At 36.3% G+C, this 18966-nt stretch overlaps 2 protein-coding genes across 5 annotated transcripts in view; one reads left to right on the top strand and one right to left on the bottom strand.

Annotated features, from left to right (window-relative positions):
- Positions 1 to 2470, top strand: part of ZUP1 (zinc finger containing ubiquitin peptidase 1) — a 29306-nt gene extending 26836 nt beyond the window's left edge. For all 3 annotated transcript variants that reach the window (XM_087444029.1, XM_014781187.2, XM_087444028.1), the window contains exon 10: positions 2226 to 2470. In XM_087444029.1, coding sequence (XP_087300155.1) covers positions 2226 to 2273 — 48 coding nt within the window. In that variant the 3' untranslated portion in view covers positions 2274 to 2470. The remainder of the gene's footprint in view (positions 1 to 2225) is intronic.
- Positions 2471 to 4610: 2140 nt separating this feature from the next.
- Positions 4611 to 17719, bottom strand: RSPH4A (radial spoke head component 4A). Of its 2 annotated transcripts, XM_004422248.3 has the most exons (6): positions 16886 to 17718; positions 13413 to 13647; positions 8938 to 9669; positions 7685 to 7838; positions 7007 to 7124; positions 4611 to 5189 (listed from the first exon to the last, which is right to left on the bottom strand). In XM_004422248.3, the coding sequence occupies exons 1-6, from the start codon at positions 17560 to 17562 to the stop codon at positions 4952 to 4954; spliced, it is 2154 nt and encodes a 717-aa protein (XP_004422305.1). In that variant the 5' UTR covers positions 17563 to 17718; the 3' UTR covers positions 4611 to 4951. The 2 variants fall into 2 exon arrangements, with proteins under 2 accessions (XP_004422305.1, XP_004422306.1); XM_004422249.3 differs by lacking the exon at positions 7685 to 7838 and having other exon boundaries at positions 5064 to 5189; positions 16886 to 17719.
- Positions 17720 to 18966: the final 1247 nt, after the last annotated feature.

The raw sequence follows: 18966 nt of genomic DNA, 5'->3' as shown, positions 1-18966 counted from the left end.
TCAAGTCTAGAAAATACACAGTTCCCAGAATCTTAAAGAAAAAAAAATGTGTCTGTTAGAGTACTTCACATTGATTTGTTTCCCTCTAAAGAGAGAAGAGACAGAAGACTAGAGAGGAACATTTGTGAAGAATAACAGGATCATGGGGGAAAGGACTAAAATTGTTTGAAATGAGAGGTAGAGCTAGAGTAATCTTTTCAGCCTCACAACTTGAGGTATAAAGGCAAAGATTATTTACAAGATTGTTCAGTTTATTATGATATATTTAAAGGTTTCTTTGCAATGACTTAAATACCGAAATTACATTCATTTTTTTCATCCTATCGTTAATTTAACTGGCTAAAGTTAGAGGTTAATTTTAATTATTATAAAATACCAAGATGCTTGTTTACCAATATACAGATAACTTTTCAGAGCATAATTGGGGTTAAATATTTTCATGGAGTCTAGCTGAACATTTTAGTTAGCTGTGCTCTTTCTGGTTTTGGAAACTGAGACCTTGGTGGTGTTAGAATACTAAAAATGTGCATTTGCTACTGTTCTGTTTTTTCTTGAGTCATGGAGAGTAGCTATGTCTTTAACCATAAGAATCAGAACTTGGCTGACAATGAATAATACTGAATACATTGGATAAAGAAGGAATAATAATAATAAATATGATTATAATTGTAATATTAATAAAAGTTACACTTGTATAATGCTTACTTTATGCTAGGTGCTATCCTAAGCACTTTATATATGTTAACTAATTTAATCTACACAACTGCCCTGTAAGGTAGGCCCTGTTATTCCCATTTTACAGATGAGGATACCTAGGCTCAGAGAAGTTGTATTCTTAAAGTCACACAGCTACTAAGTAAGAGAGTCAGGCTTCTGATTCGGGCAATTTACTTCCAGAGCCCTGCCCTGCATTGCTTCTTTTGTGAGGATACCAAGTCTCATAGTTTCAAGTTTGCTAAGCTTTTGTGTGAACAATATCACATCTATTGTTGAAAATATAGGATATTATATTTTGAAAAATGAAAAAAAAATTCTTAGCAATTCAACATAACATTGTTTTTGCATATTGCTTTAAAGCCTTTGTTTTGCTTTTTCTTTTTTACTGTCTGTGTGTTATAGTTATTCTGTCCTTTTTAATAGTGCTTTATACATTGTAGGAATTCAGCAAATATTGTTGTGCTTATTGACCTACATATCATCAGATAGAAATCTGAAGTTTTAAACAAGGGCAAAATAATGTTTCTACTTTTATTTCATGTGTATTTATTTGTGTAGCTCATACTTAAAATGTCTTTTTCTTTCTAAGTGATAACTACAGTTTTAATTGTAGGAACTTCAGAACAAATTTGGTATTTTAAAGTATCCCGAAATACAGATATTTATAACTGCATTTTACACTTTGTTCTTCATATTTGAACTTAATTATTTTAATAATCATGCAGCTGTTACTCAAGGAGAACAATCAGTTTTCAAAAAAAAATTTTTTATCCTGGCACTGTCTTATCATCACTGTAAGACATTTCTGCCATAAATATATTTTGAGTATCTGCTAATTCCAAACTCTGTTCTAGATGCTGGAACACTTGTTTAGGTGAAAGGATTTATTTTACAAAATACCTCCTAATGAAATTCAGTTAAATAGCCCTGTTCCTCGATTCTTTTTACATTTGGTATGTGGTAGTTAAATTACATCACTGCATTCTTTGTTTTTCATTGTGTAATCCTTGTACTCTTAACGCTGTTTTAACTGAGCTTGGTATAATATGCCTTGATTTGTAACTCAAGTTGTGAAAATAGCACAAACATTTAAAAGTTTTTTAAAGTGACATTTTTAAGGACATAATGAAGGAGATAATTTTCCTAAAGGTTCTCTGCTCATAGCCCTATCTCTGTCTTTCCTTCCCTCTGTTTTTACGTGTCTGTCTCTGACTTTGAGCCAGCGTTTTTACTTTTGACTCATTATTTCATAAAAAAGTGACATTTTCTTTTTACTTCTTTGTGTTTTGTCTTTATTTGGAATTTTCTCTACTTTTTTTATGATTTGGCTTTAAAAATGTTTATTCCTAATTTCCTAAATTAGAAGTTGTACTTTTCCTTAAGGAATTTTCATTATCTTGAAAAAATTTCCAGATTTTAGTTTTTAATATTAGAATGATAATTAATACTTATTCTAATTAATTGACTTCTTGCTTACAATTAACAGTTTTTTTTAATTCCTTTTCAAGGCCAGGAGACAAGCTTCTCAACTCTTTACAGCCGAGAAGATTCCTTGAAGAATTAAGCATTTCAGTGATTGTGGAATTTTACTTTGTATTTCAAATTCAGATGTTAAACTCCTTAATACAATTATGAATCTGTAAATTCTCTAAAATTCTCTAAATACTCTTGTAATTGAATTTCTAAAATGTCTAAATTATACCTTTAGCGCTCCATTGTTCAGTAATAATTTCAATAAAATATTTTCTTTACATTGTGGGTTTTCTATTTCTTTTCTTATCCATGTTTCAGAAACTGGTTTTGTATTGTCATATGTCATATGTAATATTTATTGGGTCCTTGCTTGTGTTAGATAGTCTTACTGTTTTCCATATATTAGTTTAATCTTCAAAATAGTTCTGTGAGATAAGTACTAAATTAGCCCTGTGAGGAAGTTGAAGCTCTGTGAGATTAGTAATTTGCCCAAGAAAATGATCATAGCCAGGATATGAACCCAGGCTGTCTCACTTCCAAGCTCTTACTGTTATAGCATTCTGCTTTCTTCTGTTGTAAAACAGATACAATAATATTTCCTCTTCATCACTTAGAAATAACCATAATATTTAACAGGCATAGCTCTAAAAAGAGGGATTTGCTTTTGTTAAATATTTACACTCTTACCTATGCAACTGTGATTTGGAATCTTGTGTTTAGTGTGTAGGAAGGAAACTTTCAGATTGATGTTGGCTGTGCCATGTAAAGTTGCAAACAAGAATCCTACTCTGGCCAATTTAAGCAGAAAGGAATTCATTGAAAGATTATCAGAAGCTCACAGTATACACAGGTAACAGGGAACTGTGCCAGAACCAAGGCAGCTCTAGAGGCTAGAATATGGTCTAATTTATAGCAGGAACAATCAGGTTAGGAGCCGAGGTATATTGTCTCTGCTCAAAATTCAGATTCCAGAGAAGGCACATTGGACTGGCATGAGACTGTATGCCATGGGACAGAGGCAGTTTCTCAAAAAAAAATCAGGGTAGATGAGGAACTGGATATTAAACCTCAAAAAAGAAAAGCCACAAATGTTTACTGCACCATGAAAAAATGAACATGAATGTACTTGAGTGAAGTTTTATAAATATTAGCTACTCCATCAAGTATTGACAGTTGCACTCCAAGAATGAATAATATTGCCAACTGGAAAATTCTAGAAACCATCATTTCTAACATTCTGTCCCTCAGACTAGTAATCAGGTTTCTACTTTATATCCCCATGTAGTTATCCTATTTCATGCCATCATTCTCTCTTACCTGTATAATGTAATAACCTCCTAACTTGTCTCCGTGTGTTGATTCTCTGTCATCCACTTTCTACACTGAAGCCAAGATATTCAATATAAATGTGATTTTGTGACTTCCTAGTTGAGTCCTCCTTGTTGCTCATGGATAAAATCCAGACATCCTACAGAATCTGGGCCCTGCTTACCTCTCCAGGCTCATCTCTCACCACTCTCGAAGCTTCACTCCTTTCAGCCTAAAGTCCTTTGCCAAAATATAGCTGGTGTTGCCTAGGACCCTTCTCCCCTTAGTTCTCCACTTCTTAGAAGGGCTTCCTTGCAGAAGTGCTTCCTGAACTGCTCAACTCTGGATTAAACGCACCTTCTAAGTGTTTGATAAGCAATGTTTCTCAAGGTGTAGATCGGTGATCTGCAAACTGCCAGTTTGTGACAAGACAATTACAGAATTTAGAATTGCTGAGACATTTTTATTTTATTTTACAAAAATAATAGCAATGGATTAGAAATCTTTTTTTAATTGGTCCTTCACCACAGTGTTCGAAAAACACTATTCTATGGTACCCTGTAATATTTGTATCACAATACTTGCTAAGTTGCAATCTATTCTCATTTTCTATTTACCTTTTTATATTCTCCCCCTTGATTGTAAGCTCTGAAATTTCAGGAGCTATGTCTAGTTTTTAATGAGAGCCTCAGGGTGCCTGGCACATAAAGGACTTAAAAATACTTTTTTAGTGAATGAAAATAACTAGTTTTAGAGAAACAGTGGTAGAAAATATAAGTCTGAGGTCTCTGGATATCCCAGCTAGCCATCTCTATGCAAATCATTTTTTCCCAGTCAGATCAAAACTTTTCTATAGGATCAAAGAAGAATCAGATTGAGAAAGTCCTTTAAGAAGTAACAAGAAGAGTGTTAAAAATTTGTGTTCCCACAGTCTTTGAACAGGCTATGGAATTATAAACCTCCTTAGCAAAAAAAAAAAAATATATATATATACACAATATTTGCATACAGTATCACAGACTGGTTAAGAATCCATGCTCTAATGTAGTGATTATCGATATTTTTTGGTGTCAGTACCCCTTGACACTTGAAAAATATTGAAGTCCCAAAGAAGCTTTTGTAGGTTGTATATTTCCATGTTTGGAAATTTCTGTTTCATTAGAAATTAGACCTGAGTCTTAAAAAATACAGAAGCACATATTCCATTAGCAGTAGTCAAGAGAAGACTGATGTAAGAAAATGTCATTTAGCCTCTGGAAAATCTGTGGAGAATCTTTTTATAAGTCCATATTAACAGTTCCACATAGGAAAGTCCAAATTTGAAATTTTCACGGAGTAACATTTTGCACATCAATAGTTGCCAATTTGTGTGTGTGTGTATATATAAAATCAGTCCCACAGAAGGAGTATGTATATATCAGTCTCACATAAGACTGGGCTGATTGTACTTTTATTAGTCATAATCATCTTCCTCATCTTCCTCTTCCTCGGTTTCTTCGCCTTCCTCAGCTGGAAGTACAGCCGCTTCTTGGGCAGCCCTGAAAGCCTGTTCATCTTCCACACTAGGGTCATCCATTTCTGTAATTGCTGGTCCGCTGGGATATTCTTGATAAACTGATGGTGGAGCTGGAGGTGTATAGCTGTCTGGACTGTATTTATGACCCCAGCCTATGTAGAAATTTTCAAACTTTCTGTAAGTTAAAAAAAAATGTAGATGATCATTATATAATTTTTCAGTAAGAAAAGTTGATCCTCCTATTCTGCAATGATAAAGTACTTAAGAGGATCAGAGTCCCATAGTTTTAAAACAGAACGTTTAAAATACTTGAGAGATGAAACATCCCTAAATGTTTCTTCTACCACGGGGATTTACTATGATCCCAACTGCTTAAACTGGTGAAGAAAACCACGGAAGCCAGACCCTGACAAAATGTACCCTACGCCTAGACCACAGTCTTTGATCCATTTAATTATTTTCAGCAAAACAAAACAACTAAGTTAAAAAGTTACTACCTTCCTTAGAAAGAATTAAAAAGTTGCCAGCCTAACAAATGCTTGGTCGGGTGAGGAGTCTGGCTTATGGTTAAAAAGCTATGTGTTGGGGCCGGCCCGGTGGCACGGTGGTTAAGTGTGCGCGCTCCACTTGGGCAGCCTGGGGTTCCCAGGTTCAGATGCCAGGCGTGGACCTACGCACCACTTGTCAAGCCATGCTGTGGCAGGCGTCCCATATAAAGTAGAGGAGGATGGGCACAGATGTTAGCCCAGGGCCAATCTTCCTTAGCAAAAAAAGAGGAGGATTGGCATCGGATGTTAGCTTAGGGCTGATCTTACACACACACACACACACACACACACACACACACACACACACACACACACACACACACAAAAAGCTATGTGTGATTTTTCAGGTCCAACCATGGCCAATTACAAAGGCTTTGCCTGGCAGGCCTCACAGGGGAAAACTGCCCTCTCCACACCAGACTTGGTGCACAGCCAATGCACTGCAGTTTCCAAGGGGAGTTGCGGTCAAGGACTCTGGCCCCTTTGACCTGTCATGCTCTTCACATATTTGCCTTCCTAACCCTGGTGCCTTCGTTCCTAGATCTCCTTATCTGAGGCCTTCAGCAGGGGTCTTCAGGTGCGTCTACCAAGGCCTCCTTATGGGGGTTGGGGAACAGAAGGGGGAAACCGTAAAGATACTTTTCCCCACTCTGACTCAGTACCCAATATTTTTCCCTAGCCCTGCCCCACTTCCCCTGACCCCCAGGTCCATAAAACTACAAGAGCCTTATGTCTGGGACTCCCTGGTCAGAGATGACCCCCACATCTGCACCAATCCACCTGACCTTCCACTGGTGTGCCATACCATGGGGGAAAATGGAATGTGGGAATCAGTGCTGTCTCCTGCTTATACCATCAAGTAAGTGATTAAAAGCCTCATGCTTTCATTTTTGGCTTGTTGCTTTAATGGCTACTCCGACATTTGGCAGCTCAGCTGAGCTTCTGACACTGGGCTATTAGCTAAGAATGGAAGCATAAGATAAATGGAAGTGTATGCTCTGGGTGAGGGATAAAAGGACATTTAGTATCCTCTTCATCCTAATTTTCTTGAAAGTTATAGCCTAAATAGTACATATTTTTAATTATCTTTTATCAAGATGTCCAACAAAAATGATAGAAGATTTAAGCTAATTTAAACACTGCTTAGAATTACCCCCATTAAGTGAATAAGTCAATTACTCAAGTAATCTTAGAGGAAAAACCATATTTTAGCTCCAGTAATTGGATAATTCCGATGAAAAGGCAGAAGTCTGAACTACTCTAATGTTCTAAATGTGATGCTTTACTGTGTAATACAGATGCTGTTTGAATAAATCTTATGCCATACACACTTGACATGCCACAGATGAGTTAAAACAATAGTAACGTAACATTCCAGTGATAACTTAAAATTTCCAGAACTTAATAATTACAATAATAGCTTTGTAAGTTGTCAGAGACTCACTTGCCATTGGAAAAGGCATATGCTCCTGGCCAAAGGTTGGATCTAAGAACAGCAACAGCATATTGAGGAATGAGATGTGAGGACAGCCGTGTTGTCCAAGGTGGTATATTCTGGATCTCTGTCAACCAAACAGAAATTCAAAAACTTAACTCCTAAATAGACAAGGATATACTGTGTAACCAGGAAGCTATTTTTATGTCTTAAAACACACGCTTGACATAGAAAGAAAAGTTAAAGCAACAACAGCTTAACATAAAATCAGGAGGGTATTTTATGAACATGTGGAACAATGAAATTTGAATATTGATATATATACTATAACTATGTTGTGTGTTTATGGTCTGAAGAATGACAAGACAAGAATGATACACAAGATAACTGTCAGCATTTCAAGTAATAGCTACAGCCGACTTATGTTTCCTCCCTGCATCACACTCCTTCAACCTGTCAGAGAAAGTTGGTGGTGTGGCTGGCTATATTCTTTACTCTCCGCCATATACTACAGTGTGTGTATTTGTGTGTGTGTATGTGTGGATATGTGTGTGTGTGTGTGTATATATATATGCATAGTATACATACATATATATGTATATAATATACTATATACAATATAGTGTACATTATGTATATACTATGTATATATATGTATAGTATATTATATAGTTTGTATAAAATTACCTAAATCTTCAGAGACTGGTGTCAAGAGAGGAGGCCCTACTTCCTGTTCTATGTAGTCAGGCTCTTCTCCTTTTTCTTCTTCTTCTTTTTCTTCATCTTCTTCTTCTTCTTCTTCTTCACTTTTTTGTATGGGGTTGAACCAATTACAGCGACCCTGGGTGTGAGTATTGCAAGATTTAGTAGTTTAATGAGGACCTTAAAATATCAGAATATTCATTTGGATTGAAGCAATTGCACTAAGTCCCACTGTGTGGGAATTCAATCATTCATTCAACATACATTTGCCAAGTGCTATTTTGATCTAGGTTATTTCAAGCAAAAGATTGTACTATTTATTTCAAGAATTTGCCAACTTCTTGAAGTTACAGAACATTTATATTTTACAATTAGCAGAACCTTAGTGAAAAAGGTAATAGCATTTACTAATTTGTAATAAATAACTTATATGAAAGAGGTAAGGTGCTATTATTACTAACAAAAGTTAAAATGTGATAAGATTAGGTATGTAGTTTGGGGTCATAATTTCTCATTTAACTCTGATCTAGAGATATACAATAATATCTCTTATGTAGATCAAAGTATAATGCAGATTTTCTACCTGCTGATGAGCTGTATAGCAGAATGACTAAGAGGATGGACTCTGCATCCATTCTGCCCATTGACATCTGACCCTGTTGCTTATTAGCTATATTCCCTTTGCCACATTTCCTAAACTCTCTGCCTCAGTTTCCTCATCTGTAAAACAAGGATAATATTAGTCTTTCATACAGTTGTGAGGATTAAATGAGATAATACATATAAAGTGCTATTAAGAACCTGGCAGAATAGGTGCTTTATAACTGCTATATAGCACTATTTGCTTGTTTTTCTTGTAATTTTGTATTGTTCCTGGCATAAAAGCTCCATGTACTCTAAATAGAATAAAAGAACCGTTCCCAAAATTAACGCACCCATCTATATTCAACATATAAAAAATAATTTCACGACACACATAAGTCTAAATCCTTACATAACTTGTTAAATACTCCATAGAAATATTTATTTTACTTCCATTTGGAAATAAAAATCTGTTTGAAGATCTCGGGTTTATACTACTTGCAATTATATAGTACTCTGTGTTTTTACTTGATTTTTTAATGGTCTCTTTGTCTAGAGTCTGAAGGCCTTCATTTTGTATATATGTGTGCATTGTAGACAGAATTTAAGAAATATTTGCTGATTAACTGATAGATTGAGAACAGCAAAGCCCCTACCTGAGGGAGAATATGTTGCACATGATGAACCCAATTGGATAGGGATTCCACTAGATCAATCACTCGAACGCCTTCAAAATCAGGGTTTTCTTCAAAGCTATCTCTCCCACCTTCCACCTCTTCCTCTTCCTCTCCTTCCTCTTCACCGAACTGATAGAATCCTAGAGGGCTGACATGGGTCCCTGCTGAAATTCTGGCTATTTGTGCTCGTAAGTAATTGCTCTCATTTCCTGGGAAAGGTGGGTAGCTTACAATGGGAGTATCTAATCGCCCAGTGAAAAATTTCTTGATTTTTCTTGCAATAACAATTTGTGCAGGCGTAACCGATGGTAACTTCACCCACGGCCTTCCTGGTTCATTGCAAACAAAATAGACATATTTGTTGGCACCTGTTCTACTTTCTTCTTTTGGAATAGCCTGTGGGGCCTTGTAAAAGGACTTTGGTAATTCATCTTCATCAGCGTCACTATTCCCATTGTCCCTCTCCTCAGTTACATCTTCCTCTTCTAGCTCCTCTTCATCTTCTCCCTCACGAAATTCCACTTCAGCTACAATATAATTCATTTCCAGACCTAAGATCTTGCCCCAGAAACGGCATCTTTGGATTGGGTGAGTGTCAGTAAGCTGCTTGAGGGCAAGAAATATGCGATAAGTCTCATCAGTGCCCAAACCAACTCCAGCTTGTTCAAAATAAAAAGCTGACTCCATGACATTTGGAAGAGAGATTTCTGCCTGGGAATACAAATGCTGTGGTTAACATTTTATCTGTAAGAGAACTGCTTACTTCCCTTTTCCTTTTTAAACATCTTCATATTAGCTCTACTTTCTCCACCACTTCTTTGACATTTCTTTCAAGATTTAGATCAAACTCTGATAGTTCCTGAATTTCAATTCTTCTTTCTTACTTACAAATGTAGCTTCTACTATTGTGTCTTATACTCATCAATATATTATAATAGTTATCTTGTTGTATGTGTGTGTCTTAGGCAGAAATAATTTAATAGCCACTATGAATAACAAAAATTCAACATCCCCTTTTCATACAAAATATTTAAATGGCCCCTTTACTATCCTAAAATCATAAAATGTAGTATAACTAACACATATATTTAGAAAAAATATGTTTATGTATGTTTATATATATTACTATATTTTTTCTAAATAAATATTTTTAGATACATATGGTAGTATATAGGGTAAATAAAAATCAATATGGTACCCTATATATAGGATAATACTAGGATAACTAAAAGGAACGTATAATAAAATAATTGCTCAGGCATGTCTACATTTGAAGACATAATTTAGTCAGATGTTTGCCTTGATTTATAATAATTTTGGATTTAAAATAAGGAAGAAAATCAGAAATCATTCCATGAAAGAAATACAGAAAAATGAAAAAGTGGAGTCTTAAGTGCACTCTAGAAAAACATTTGTAAGAAAGTAGAAAATAACCTTATCTGAGGTAGGGATCACTTGCAGTTTATAGACAAATTTTAGACCTTCAAGATGGACAAATTGAGAGCACTTAGCTATTCTTACAAATGATCTGCTTTTGCTTGTATTGTAATTTTAGTGTTAAAATAAGGATAATGACTTTTATCAAGCTTCATCTCTATGATGTAGGATTGTAAGACTCTTTCCATGGCATCTATTGTGCCGCCCACTCTTGATCCTACTCTGTAACAATTTCTTCTTAGTGTCTAATTAGTTCCTTTTTCTTAACTGAGCCCTAAATATTGGTGTCCTCAAAATTTTCATCATCTCATCACTCAGGACTTTATGTTTGGAAGATTTCTCCTGCACCACCTCAAGTGATATGTGGTTGTTTAAAATCCACCTCTTACTCTGATTTTCTCCTATGTTCTGCACCCATGTTTCTAGCCATCTGTGAGAAATTTCTATCTGAATAGTCTACATATACATCAAGTTAAGATTGAATTAATATTTCTTTCCAAGTCTTCCCTTTTTTTCTACGTACCATGTCATCGTCAGTGACATTACCATTCACTCAGTTTCTCAAACTAGAAAATTTAGTCATCCTTGCTTCCTCTGACTCTCTTGACTTTCATATTTAATTAGAGTCGTATTGATTCTACCATCTAAAAAGCTATTGGCATTATCCCCTCTTCTTTAACTCATTTCTATCATACTATTCTCCCCCAGTTTGTCCTGTCACAGGAGGCTTCTGATGCCCTCCTCTTTGCCTCTGTTCTAACCTTTCTTCTTTCATTCTCCTCCACGTCACTATCAGTTATCTTTCTAAACCAAAAGTCAGACCATGCTATTCTCTATTAAAAGCTTCTGCTGACTTTCCATTGTACACAAGGAAGAAATTTCTTGTCAATGCACAAAGAGCATCTGGCCTTAGGTACCTTGTTTGCTTCATTTCCTTTACTCAATTCTCAAACTCATGCTTCACTTTCCCAAATATTAAATAATGTTTCCTGACTTTTTATTGTTCTTTTTGCCCAGACTTTTATTCCTTATAGTCTTTACCTGGTGAACTTCTATGTATTTTTCATGACCCAAAAGAGATAGCACGTCCACTACAGAGCCTTGCCCAGTTCCCAGTAGCAGAGGTAGTTGCTCCATTCTGTCTCCTAGGTTGTCAAAACAATATAATAATAATTGCTACTATTTATTAAGTTCCTAGTATGTGTCAGACCCTTTATATATAGTACTTCTACTCCTTAAGTTGTTGCCATGTGATTATCCCTGAGGCTTGGAGAGGTTTACTCACTTCAAGTCACACAGTGAGTAAGTGATTGAGCTAGGATTCTGTTTTTTTCACCAAGGGAGGCTATCTCTGTTATTGTGCTAATCAAATAGCTTTACAGTCTCTTTTACCTCTTTCACTAGATTGTGAGCGACTTAAAGTCAGAAAAGTCTTTTTCATTTGTATATCTCAGTACCTGGTATGCAGTAAGCAGTCACAATATTTGTGAATTAATGAGGGAGTGAATAAATGAATGCTGAAGACTAAGAACAGGAATTCTGGTGTGGCCAAAGATAGGAATAGAAACCTGAACATTCTATACATATGAGTCTGGGACAGAGTCAGTTACACACGTCATGTTTCAATGCTTCCAAGACCTGCCTGTCTTCCTTTTCCTGCATCTTTCTACTCTCTGAAGTATAGCTTTTGATCTTCATCTGATAACTCCATCCTTCCTGGCTCTAAAACCATTCCTATTCTTTATTAGAAAGAATTAATGGAATCTGGGTAAGGGGCTCAGGTTCCAGGATCAAAACACCTTATTTGTGTTCTCACCCCACACCCTAGTTTTAGTACACAGATCCCAGCCTTGTAACGCTCTACCTATAGAGAGCCCAATGTCCCATTCTCATACTGGAGTTCGACTTTTCTATGAAAACTCCTCCATGAGAGTGTCTGCCTATCTGCTTGATCCCCACATGCTAATTGCCCCTGACTCGTCATCACTGTATGTGGCCATATAACCAAATGTTTGGAGTAAGATATTTTCAGAAAAGGGCAGTCGATGTCAACTCCTTGACACTTATCACCTGTTCCTTCTGAGTACCCTGGATCCCACTGTGTCAGGCTGAGTCTCCCCACAAAGCTTGCTGAGCCCTAGAGAGAGGACTGACTTTCTAGATCCCTACCCCTCCTATCTTTTCCCTGACTGAACTCTCCACCCTTTTCTGAAAATATCTTATTCAAAACATCAAATTTGCGAGTATATAGACAGATTTTAAATAGTCTAGTATTAACAGAACATGGCAGCTCAGTAGATGTATAGTATAAATTACTCAGTGGTATATAAATTGCAAGCATACAGGCATTTAGGAAACAATACTGGATACTATTTTTGAAATATTTGGAGCTAAAAATTTCTGTCATACAACGAATTTTATTATTCTAATGATATCTTCTGATCTCTGTCACCAACTTTCTCTGTAAATATTTTTAACAATTTATCTATAGAGATTCAAAGAAATATTTTATCCCTCTCCTCTTATATTATGTCCCTTTGACATAATATGCATAATATATAATAGAGGAAGTTGCCTTGGAAGAGAATGCAAATGACATTAGAGGTACTTCTAATTTTTCTAGTAAATTAAAGGAAAAAATATACAACTTGTTTTAAAGCCTAATTTTTAATTATCTGACATTAACTCATTCATTCAACAAATATTTAACAAGAAGCAGCTATAGGCCCAGATCTGTACCTGACACTTTGGAGAATATAAAAGATGGAGAAGTGATTTTCTCTGATATCAAGAAGCTCAACCTCACAAACATATAACAAAGAGCTAATTCTGTGAAATATTAAAGCACAATGTGAAAAAATAAGAAACTCTAAACAAGGAAATGAGTGGTGTGAAATGAGGTTACAAATCCTGTTTAGAAAGCTATAAAAGACAATTGGTTGAATTTAAAGCCACACCCCACTCACCTCAAATAAAACCCTAAGATTGAACTATTCAAATTTATAACAGTGACTTACTATTTCATCTTCTAGTTCTTGGTCAGCTCCTTCCAAATTTCCTTGGAGAAAAAGAGCCTTTTGCTTCTCTGCTATTTCATATATTGGAAGCATTTCACATTCATCTTGGAGTGTATCTAATTTTTTGCTAAAATGTGCCATCTTCACATCTTGGCTAATATTTTCAATGATATCCACAGCATTTTCGGGATGCTCATCTAAGATCTTGCTCAGCATATTAGAAAGATGATCATATCTACCCGAAAAGAGAAAATTCCAGATAATATCCATGTCAAAAGCATTTGAAAAAACATTTCATGCAAACTCAGTTAGTTGGCTTTTAGGAAACTTTAACAGCTCAAAGCCTTCAGAAATTGTAATTGGATACACACAGTAACTTTCACTACTGCCAGAAAGAATCTATCCTAGAATTTTCTTTAGGAAATGCCTCCAATATGAATATTTAACTTATTAAAGAAAAACATATTACAGCAAGATAAGTCTTCTGCATCAGGTACATTTTCACATTTTATTTGAGATTGAATTCTCTTGGTTAGATATTTAAAAGTGATTAACCTTTTGATTCTTTGACCTTAACTTCTATTCCATCCCCCTTCCCCTACCCTCACCAAATCCAATTTTATTTCTAAATCCTGTTGACTCTTTTAAGATATGTTCTTTTCCTTTTCATTTCCTAGGCTAATTATGTACTTCAGTGTTTTTAGACCTATAAGAAATACATTTCATGTTGCAACCCACACCCACACACAACTGAAAGAAAAGTGTCATCAAATATTACCCACTTTCATTAAACTGTGATACACTCTAATATTTTTGTTCTATTCTATTAAAAACACTGTCCCTTGCTTTTTATTTCATAACTGAATTAGTCAAACTGCCTCTAACCTCTCGTTAATTCATTACATTTTATACATAATTGCTAGGGTTGCTTTTTCAAATATCAGATTTAGAATATGAATTTACTATTTAAGAGCCAAAAATGTCTGTCAAAGTGCTGTTAGGTTAAATAGAAGCTCCTTTGTCCAGTATGGCGACTTGGATCAATTTCCTCTCCAGTGGATAAGCATTGTATCTCTCCAATTTCATTTCTAATAATTAGTTCAATTAGAATCTACTAAAAATCACTTTCATACGGTTGCTAAGTCCTACCCAAGAGCCTTTGCTTGCTGTGTCCCATATACATCATTTCTCTCAAGAAATAATTTAAAACGCACTTCATCCTCAAAGCCTTCCACTCAAGTCATTCCTGAAAACCATTCTTCCTCGGTTTAGAGAAAGCTTTTTTGAGATCAATGATATGTTGCCATGTAATTGTGTACATTATATATTTCCCATTCAGCAACTGCATTAGGTTCTCATATGGCCCAAATTAGGTTTTTGTTTTTGTTTGTTTGTTTGTTGGTATTTTAATCTTTCTCTTCCCATTATCATAGTGAAACAAAATAGATGCTCAATAATTGCCTACTTTCTGTTAATTGACCCCAGGTATTATGTTTTGTTTTTTCTTTAATATCTGGATTTATCTAATGGATCTTAGGAATGTCAAAGAAAAATATCTAGATTATATGGACAATTAATGTGAAGGGCAGTTTAAAAATATTATATATGGAAAATATTTCATTCTTTCCCAAAATATTGCTATTCTTGTAAATGAGCAGAAATGTTATGACTAGCAGTTTGTTTAAAACTTCTTCAAGCTTCCTTAATATCCGTTCAGCGTAGAAACTCAAGGAGAAGCCTTCAGGCTAAAAATATTGTAGCTTACTAGGCACTAGCTGGGGTTGTAACTGGAGTCTTTGATTTGCTCAAATAGGGGCCATGTATGCCATCAAATCAAGAACTCTAAGTCCAAATTTTTATTTTATTTTTCAGGTTTTACTATAATGTCTATATATGCTTTATTCATATTTCTTCAGGCAAGATATTGCATCAATGTTTTTTAAGATGTCCACACCTGAAAATTCCTTTGTGTCCAATTATGAAATATGTTCATTAGATTTTAATTCATAATTATAGCTTTTTCAATTTGGAGTATTAATAATTTGTTTTAATAGAATGACAGAAAAGGAGGAAGCATTTCTTTCCTGTAGGCTATTTATTCAACAACGTAAAAACCAATGTCAGATCCTGTATTTTAATCAAAGATTGTTTTAATTGCAACAACAAAAAAAGTAGCTTTCATGTCTGTCAAATAAGATCTGCACATAAGAGATGGAGTTAAAGTCATTCTTTACTAAGCAGTTTTTTTTTTTTTTTGTGAGGGAGATTAGCCTTGAGCTAACATCCGGTGCCAATCCTCCTCTTTTTCGCTGAGGAAGATTGGCCCTGGGCTAACATCGGTGCCCATCTTCCTCTATTTTATACAGGACGCCGCCACAGCATGGCTTGACTATTGGTGCGTCTGTGCGCGCCCGGGATCCGAACCTGCGAACCCTGGGCCACTGAAGCAGAGTGCGCCCACTTAACCGCTATGCCACCGGGCCGGCCCTTTTACTAAGCAGTTTTTAACTGCAGGCTCTAAAGTACTTAGACGATAATAGTGAATATTATAGTAGATATTCATTTATTACCTCAGAGACTTAGCATTTGGAAAAAAAATAAAATTTAGATATTTAATATCAGTTATAAAATAATTCAATAAAGGACATTTTCCCATTTTTATGTTTTTGTATTCAGTTTTAAATTGTTAATGAACTCTCATTTATAAGGAGCTCTTTTGGAATTTTAACAAAGTTTGTTAAATTTATGCTTGTCATTTAATGCAGGGCATTATGACAAGAAATTTATATCAGAAATTCAAGTAGAATCCACTACTGAGTAGCAGATCACATCCTTAAGCTTAAGTAAGTTGTAGTTTAAAACAGTAATTTGTAGGTAATATTTTAAATTGTCAATCTCAGGTTTTGTGCAATATTTCTCACATTAAATATTGTTTTTTTCATTTTTCAAATCTTAAAATTATAGTGACCAATTCTCCTGGTTTGCCCAGGACTGAGGGGTTTCTCAGGATGCAGAACTTTCAGTGTTCAAATCAGGACAGGGGAATAACTGTAATAGTTTGTCATCCCAGCACTGGCCTGGGTGGGAACGCAAAACCAAGCCATACAAGGTCTAGAATGCTTAGATGAGAGCCACGTGCTCCCTATCACTGGTAGACAATTACTTTTTACCAACATCTTAGAGAAATGCTTAGACTTCACTATCTTTACGGTCTCTTTCAAAACCAAGATTCCATAATTCCTAGGTTTTATATCTATGTGCTAAGGGTTTTTAAAGAAGCTAGAATCCCCACCAATCACCTATTTTGAGTCCTGTAATACAAAGAGTTATTAAGTCAGTCTTTCTTACTAATACAGACTTTTCAAATATATTTCCATTCACCCACAGAAACACAGTCTCACACAGAGATACTCACACCCCCTTTTCTTTGCCAAACTTTTTCTCTCTCTCTTTTCTTTTCCTCCAAGACTTACGTATTTAAGCCCGACTTGCTACTGGTCTTCAGTAGGTAAGCCTTAGCATTCTGAATGGCAATCTCAAGCATGCTGGGGGTCACTTCAGAAGCCCCAGGTTCAGGCTGATCCAGATCAGCGTTGCTGTTTGAGTCTTCCTCCCGAAAAATGTCAAATCTCGGCTCTTTTCGTTTAGAGTTTTTATGGCTCACATCCTTTGGTCCATGCACGTGGTGTTTGGTTTGCTGAGACTGTTGGAAGGTGTTTCCCTCTGATTGACATGTTTGATGAGGAGTTAATTCTCCTTTATCAGATGATTGTTCCAAATGGCCAGAGTGAACTGTCCCAGCTTCAGGAATCACATTAGTGGTCGTGTCTGACTGCCATGGTGAGCCAATGTCCTGTCTGGCCAGAGCCGGGAGAGAAGGAGTGGAAAAGGATTCCTGAGGAAAGGAAGGTGGGGATGGTGTACCTGGTCCTGTGAGGTCAGCCAGAGCTGTGCTAGCTCTAGAGTGGGGGCTTTGAGGAGGGCTGCTTCTGGGCTGTGATCCAGTTTCTGGCCTCTGCTCTGATTCCCGGGGCTCAGATAACCCAGGCTCAGGATCTTGGGAAGAAGCTGCCATTTCCTGCCATGGCTGCCCTGTTTCCTCAGGTTCTTCATTTTCTTTTTCTTGCTTCAGGGAGATCAAGTCTTCCATGGAAGTAGTCAAAAAAAGAAACAAAGTTCTGGATGAAGGAGGCGTGCAGATATGGAAGGAGGCAACGCAAGGCAGGCGCTTTGCTGAGATCTGCTAAGGGATTTCTGTGTCCTAGCTGTTCTGCAAGTTGCAGCGTCCTCTCTCCATAGCAACCCCAGGCAAGTTTCCTCTCAGAGAAACTAGGCACAACGGTTACCAGGATTCTAGGGAGGAGACCAAGAAAGATGAAAATCCTGGATCTGTGATTTGGTGGAGCCTCTGCTCCTCTTCCTAGCTCAGCCAATCCGACCTGCAGTTGACCAGTCTTGGTTGAAACCTGAGAACTAACTGGTCGGTGCGCGAGCGCAAAGGAGCAGGAGCTGTGACCCTGCACCGGAGGAGCTGATAGTTTGAGTCAGGTTGCGGTGAAGAGCGAGTTGTGCATTAGCGGAGAGATAATGCATTTACAGAGCGTGTGTGTGTGCGTGTGTGTGTGTATGTGTGTGTGTGTGTGCGCGCGCGCGCGTGTGAAAGGGAGGGGGAAAGGGAGAGGGAGGGAGGGAGAGAGGGAAAGACCTTGGGAATCTTGAGGTGCAGATGACAATGAGACTCCAGTGTGCAGACCAGAAAAGTCCAAGATTCACGCTTAGAGGCAAAGATGTCTCATCTGCGCCAACCAAACTCGGGAGACTTTTGGAGAATAAATAACGAAGTCCTGATTTTTGCTTTTCCTCCTCATATAGAATAGATAAGTAAGCAGAATAGTACCTTCAAGGAGAAGGCAACACAAAAGGTTACCCTATATAGACAGTTCATGTGTTAACTGTTTTCTAATAATTGAAATTCAAATTAACTTTAAAACTACATTGGCATAATATAATCTTTATTTGATAATATAAATGTGAATTCATAATTTTGCAATATTTAACGTCATGGCTATGACTATTAATTCACATTATTCAGTCTCCACCATGAAGAAGGTATAGAGGATGGGACTATATCTGGTCTTGACTATAAACTGTAAATTAATTGAGGGCTTTAATGTTAATTTGTTCTGTATCTCTTTCTTTTTTTAAATAAACCAACTAATACTTGGTATTTGGCACTTTACATTGATACGACTTCCAATTAGCAAGATGTTGGTTATAAATTCTAACTTCATGGAAGAACACAACACTTACCTCCCCTCACCCCCAATTTGGTAGGAGAATCACAGAACCCTTAAGTAATTTGATAAAAGCTGTGGACCTTTACTCTTCCCCAAATGCACATGTGTGCACGCACACAAAATGTTGCATATAATTTCTGCTGGTTCAAGGGCTCCTTGAAGTCAGATTCCCCAGATTAGAACACTTGGAATAGACCCAAAAACGAGATGAAAGATAAACTAGAATTATAAATTGGGGATTTTTTGTAATTGGTGCA

This window comes from Ceratotherium simum, chromosome 19 (assembly GCF_057802395.1).
Source record: "Ceratotherium simum simum isolate JZ-2026a chromosome 19, ASM5780239v1, whole genome shotgun sequence".
Taxonomy (NCBI): Eukaryota; Metazoa; Chordata; class Mammalia; order Perissodactyla; family Rhinocerotidae; genus Ceratotherium; species Ceratotherium simum.
This window is presented reverse-complemented; position numbering and strand designations above follow the sequence as displayed.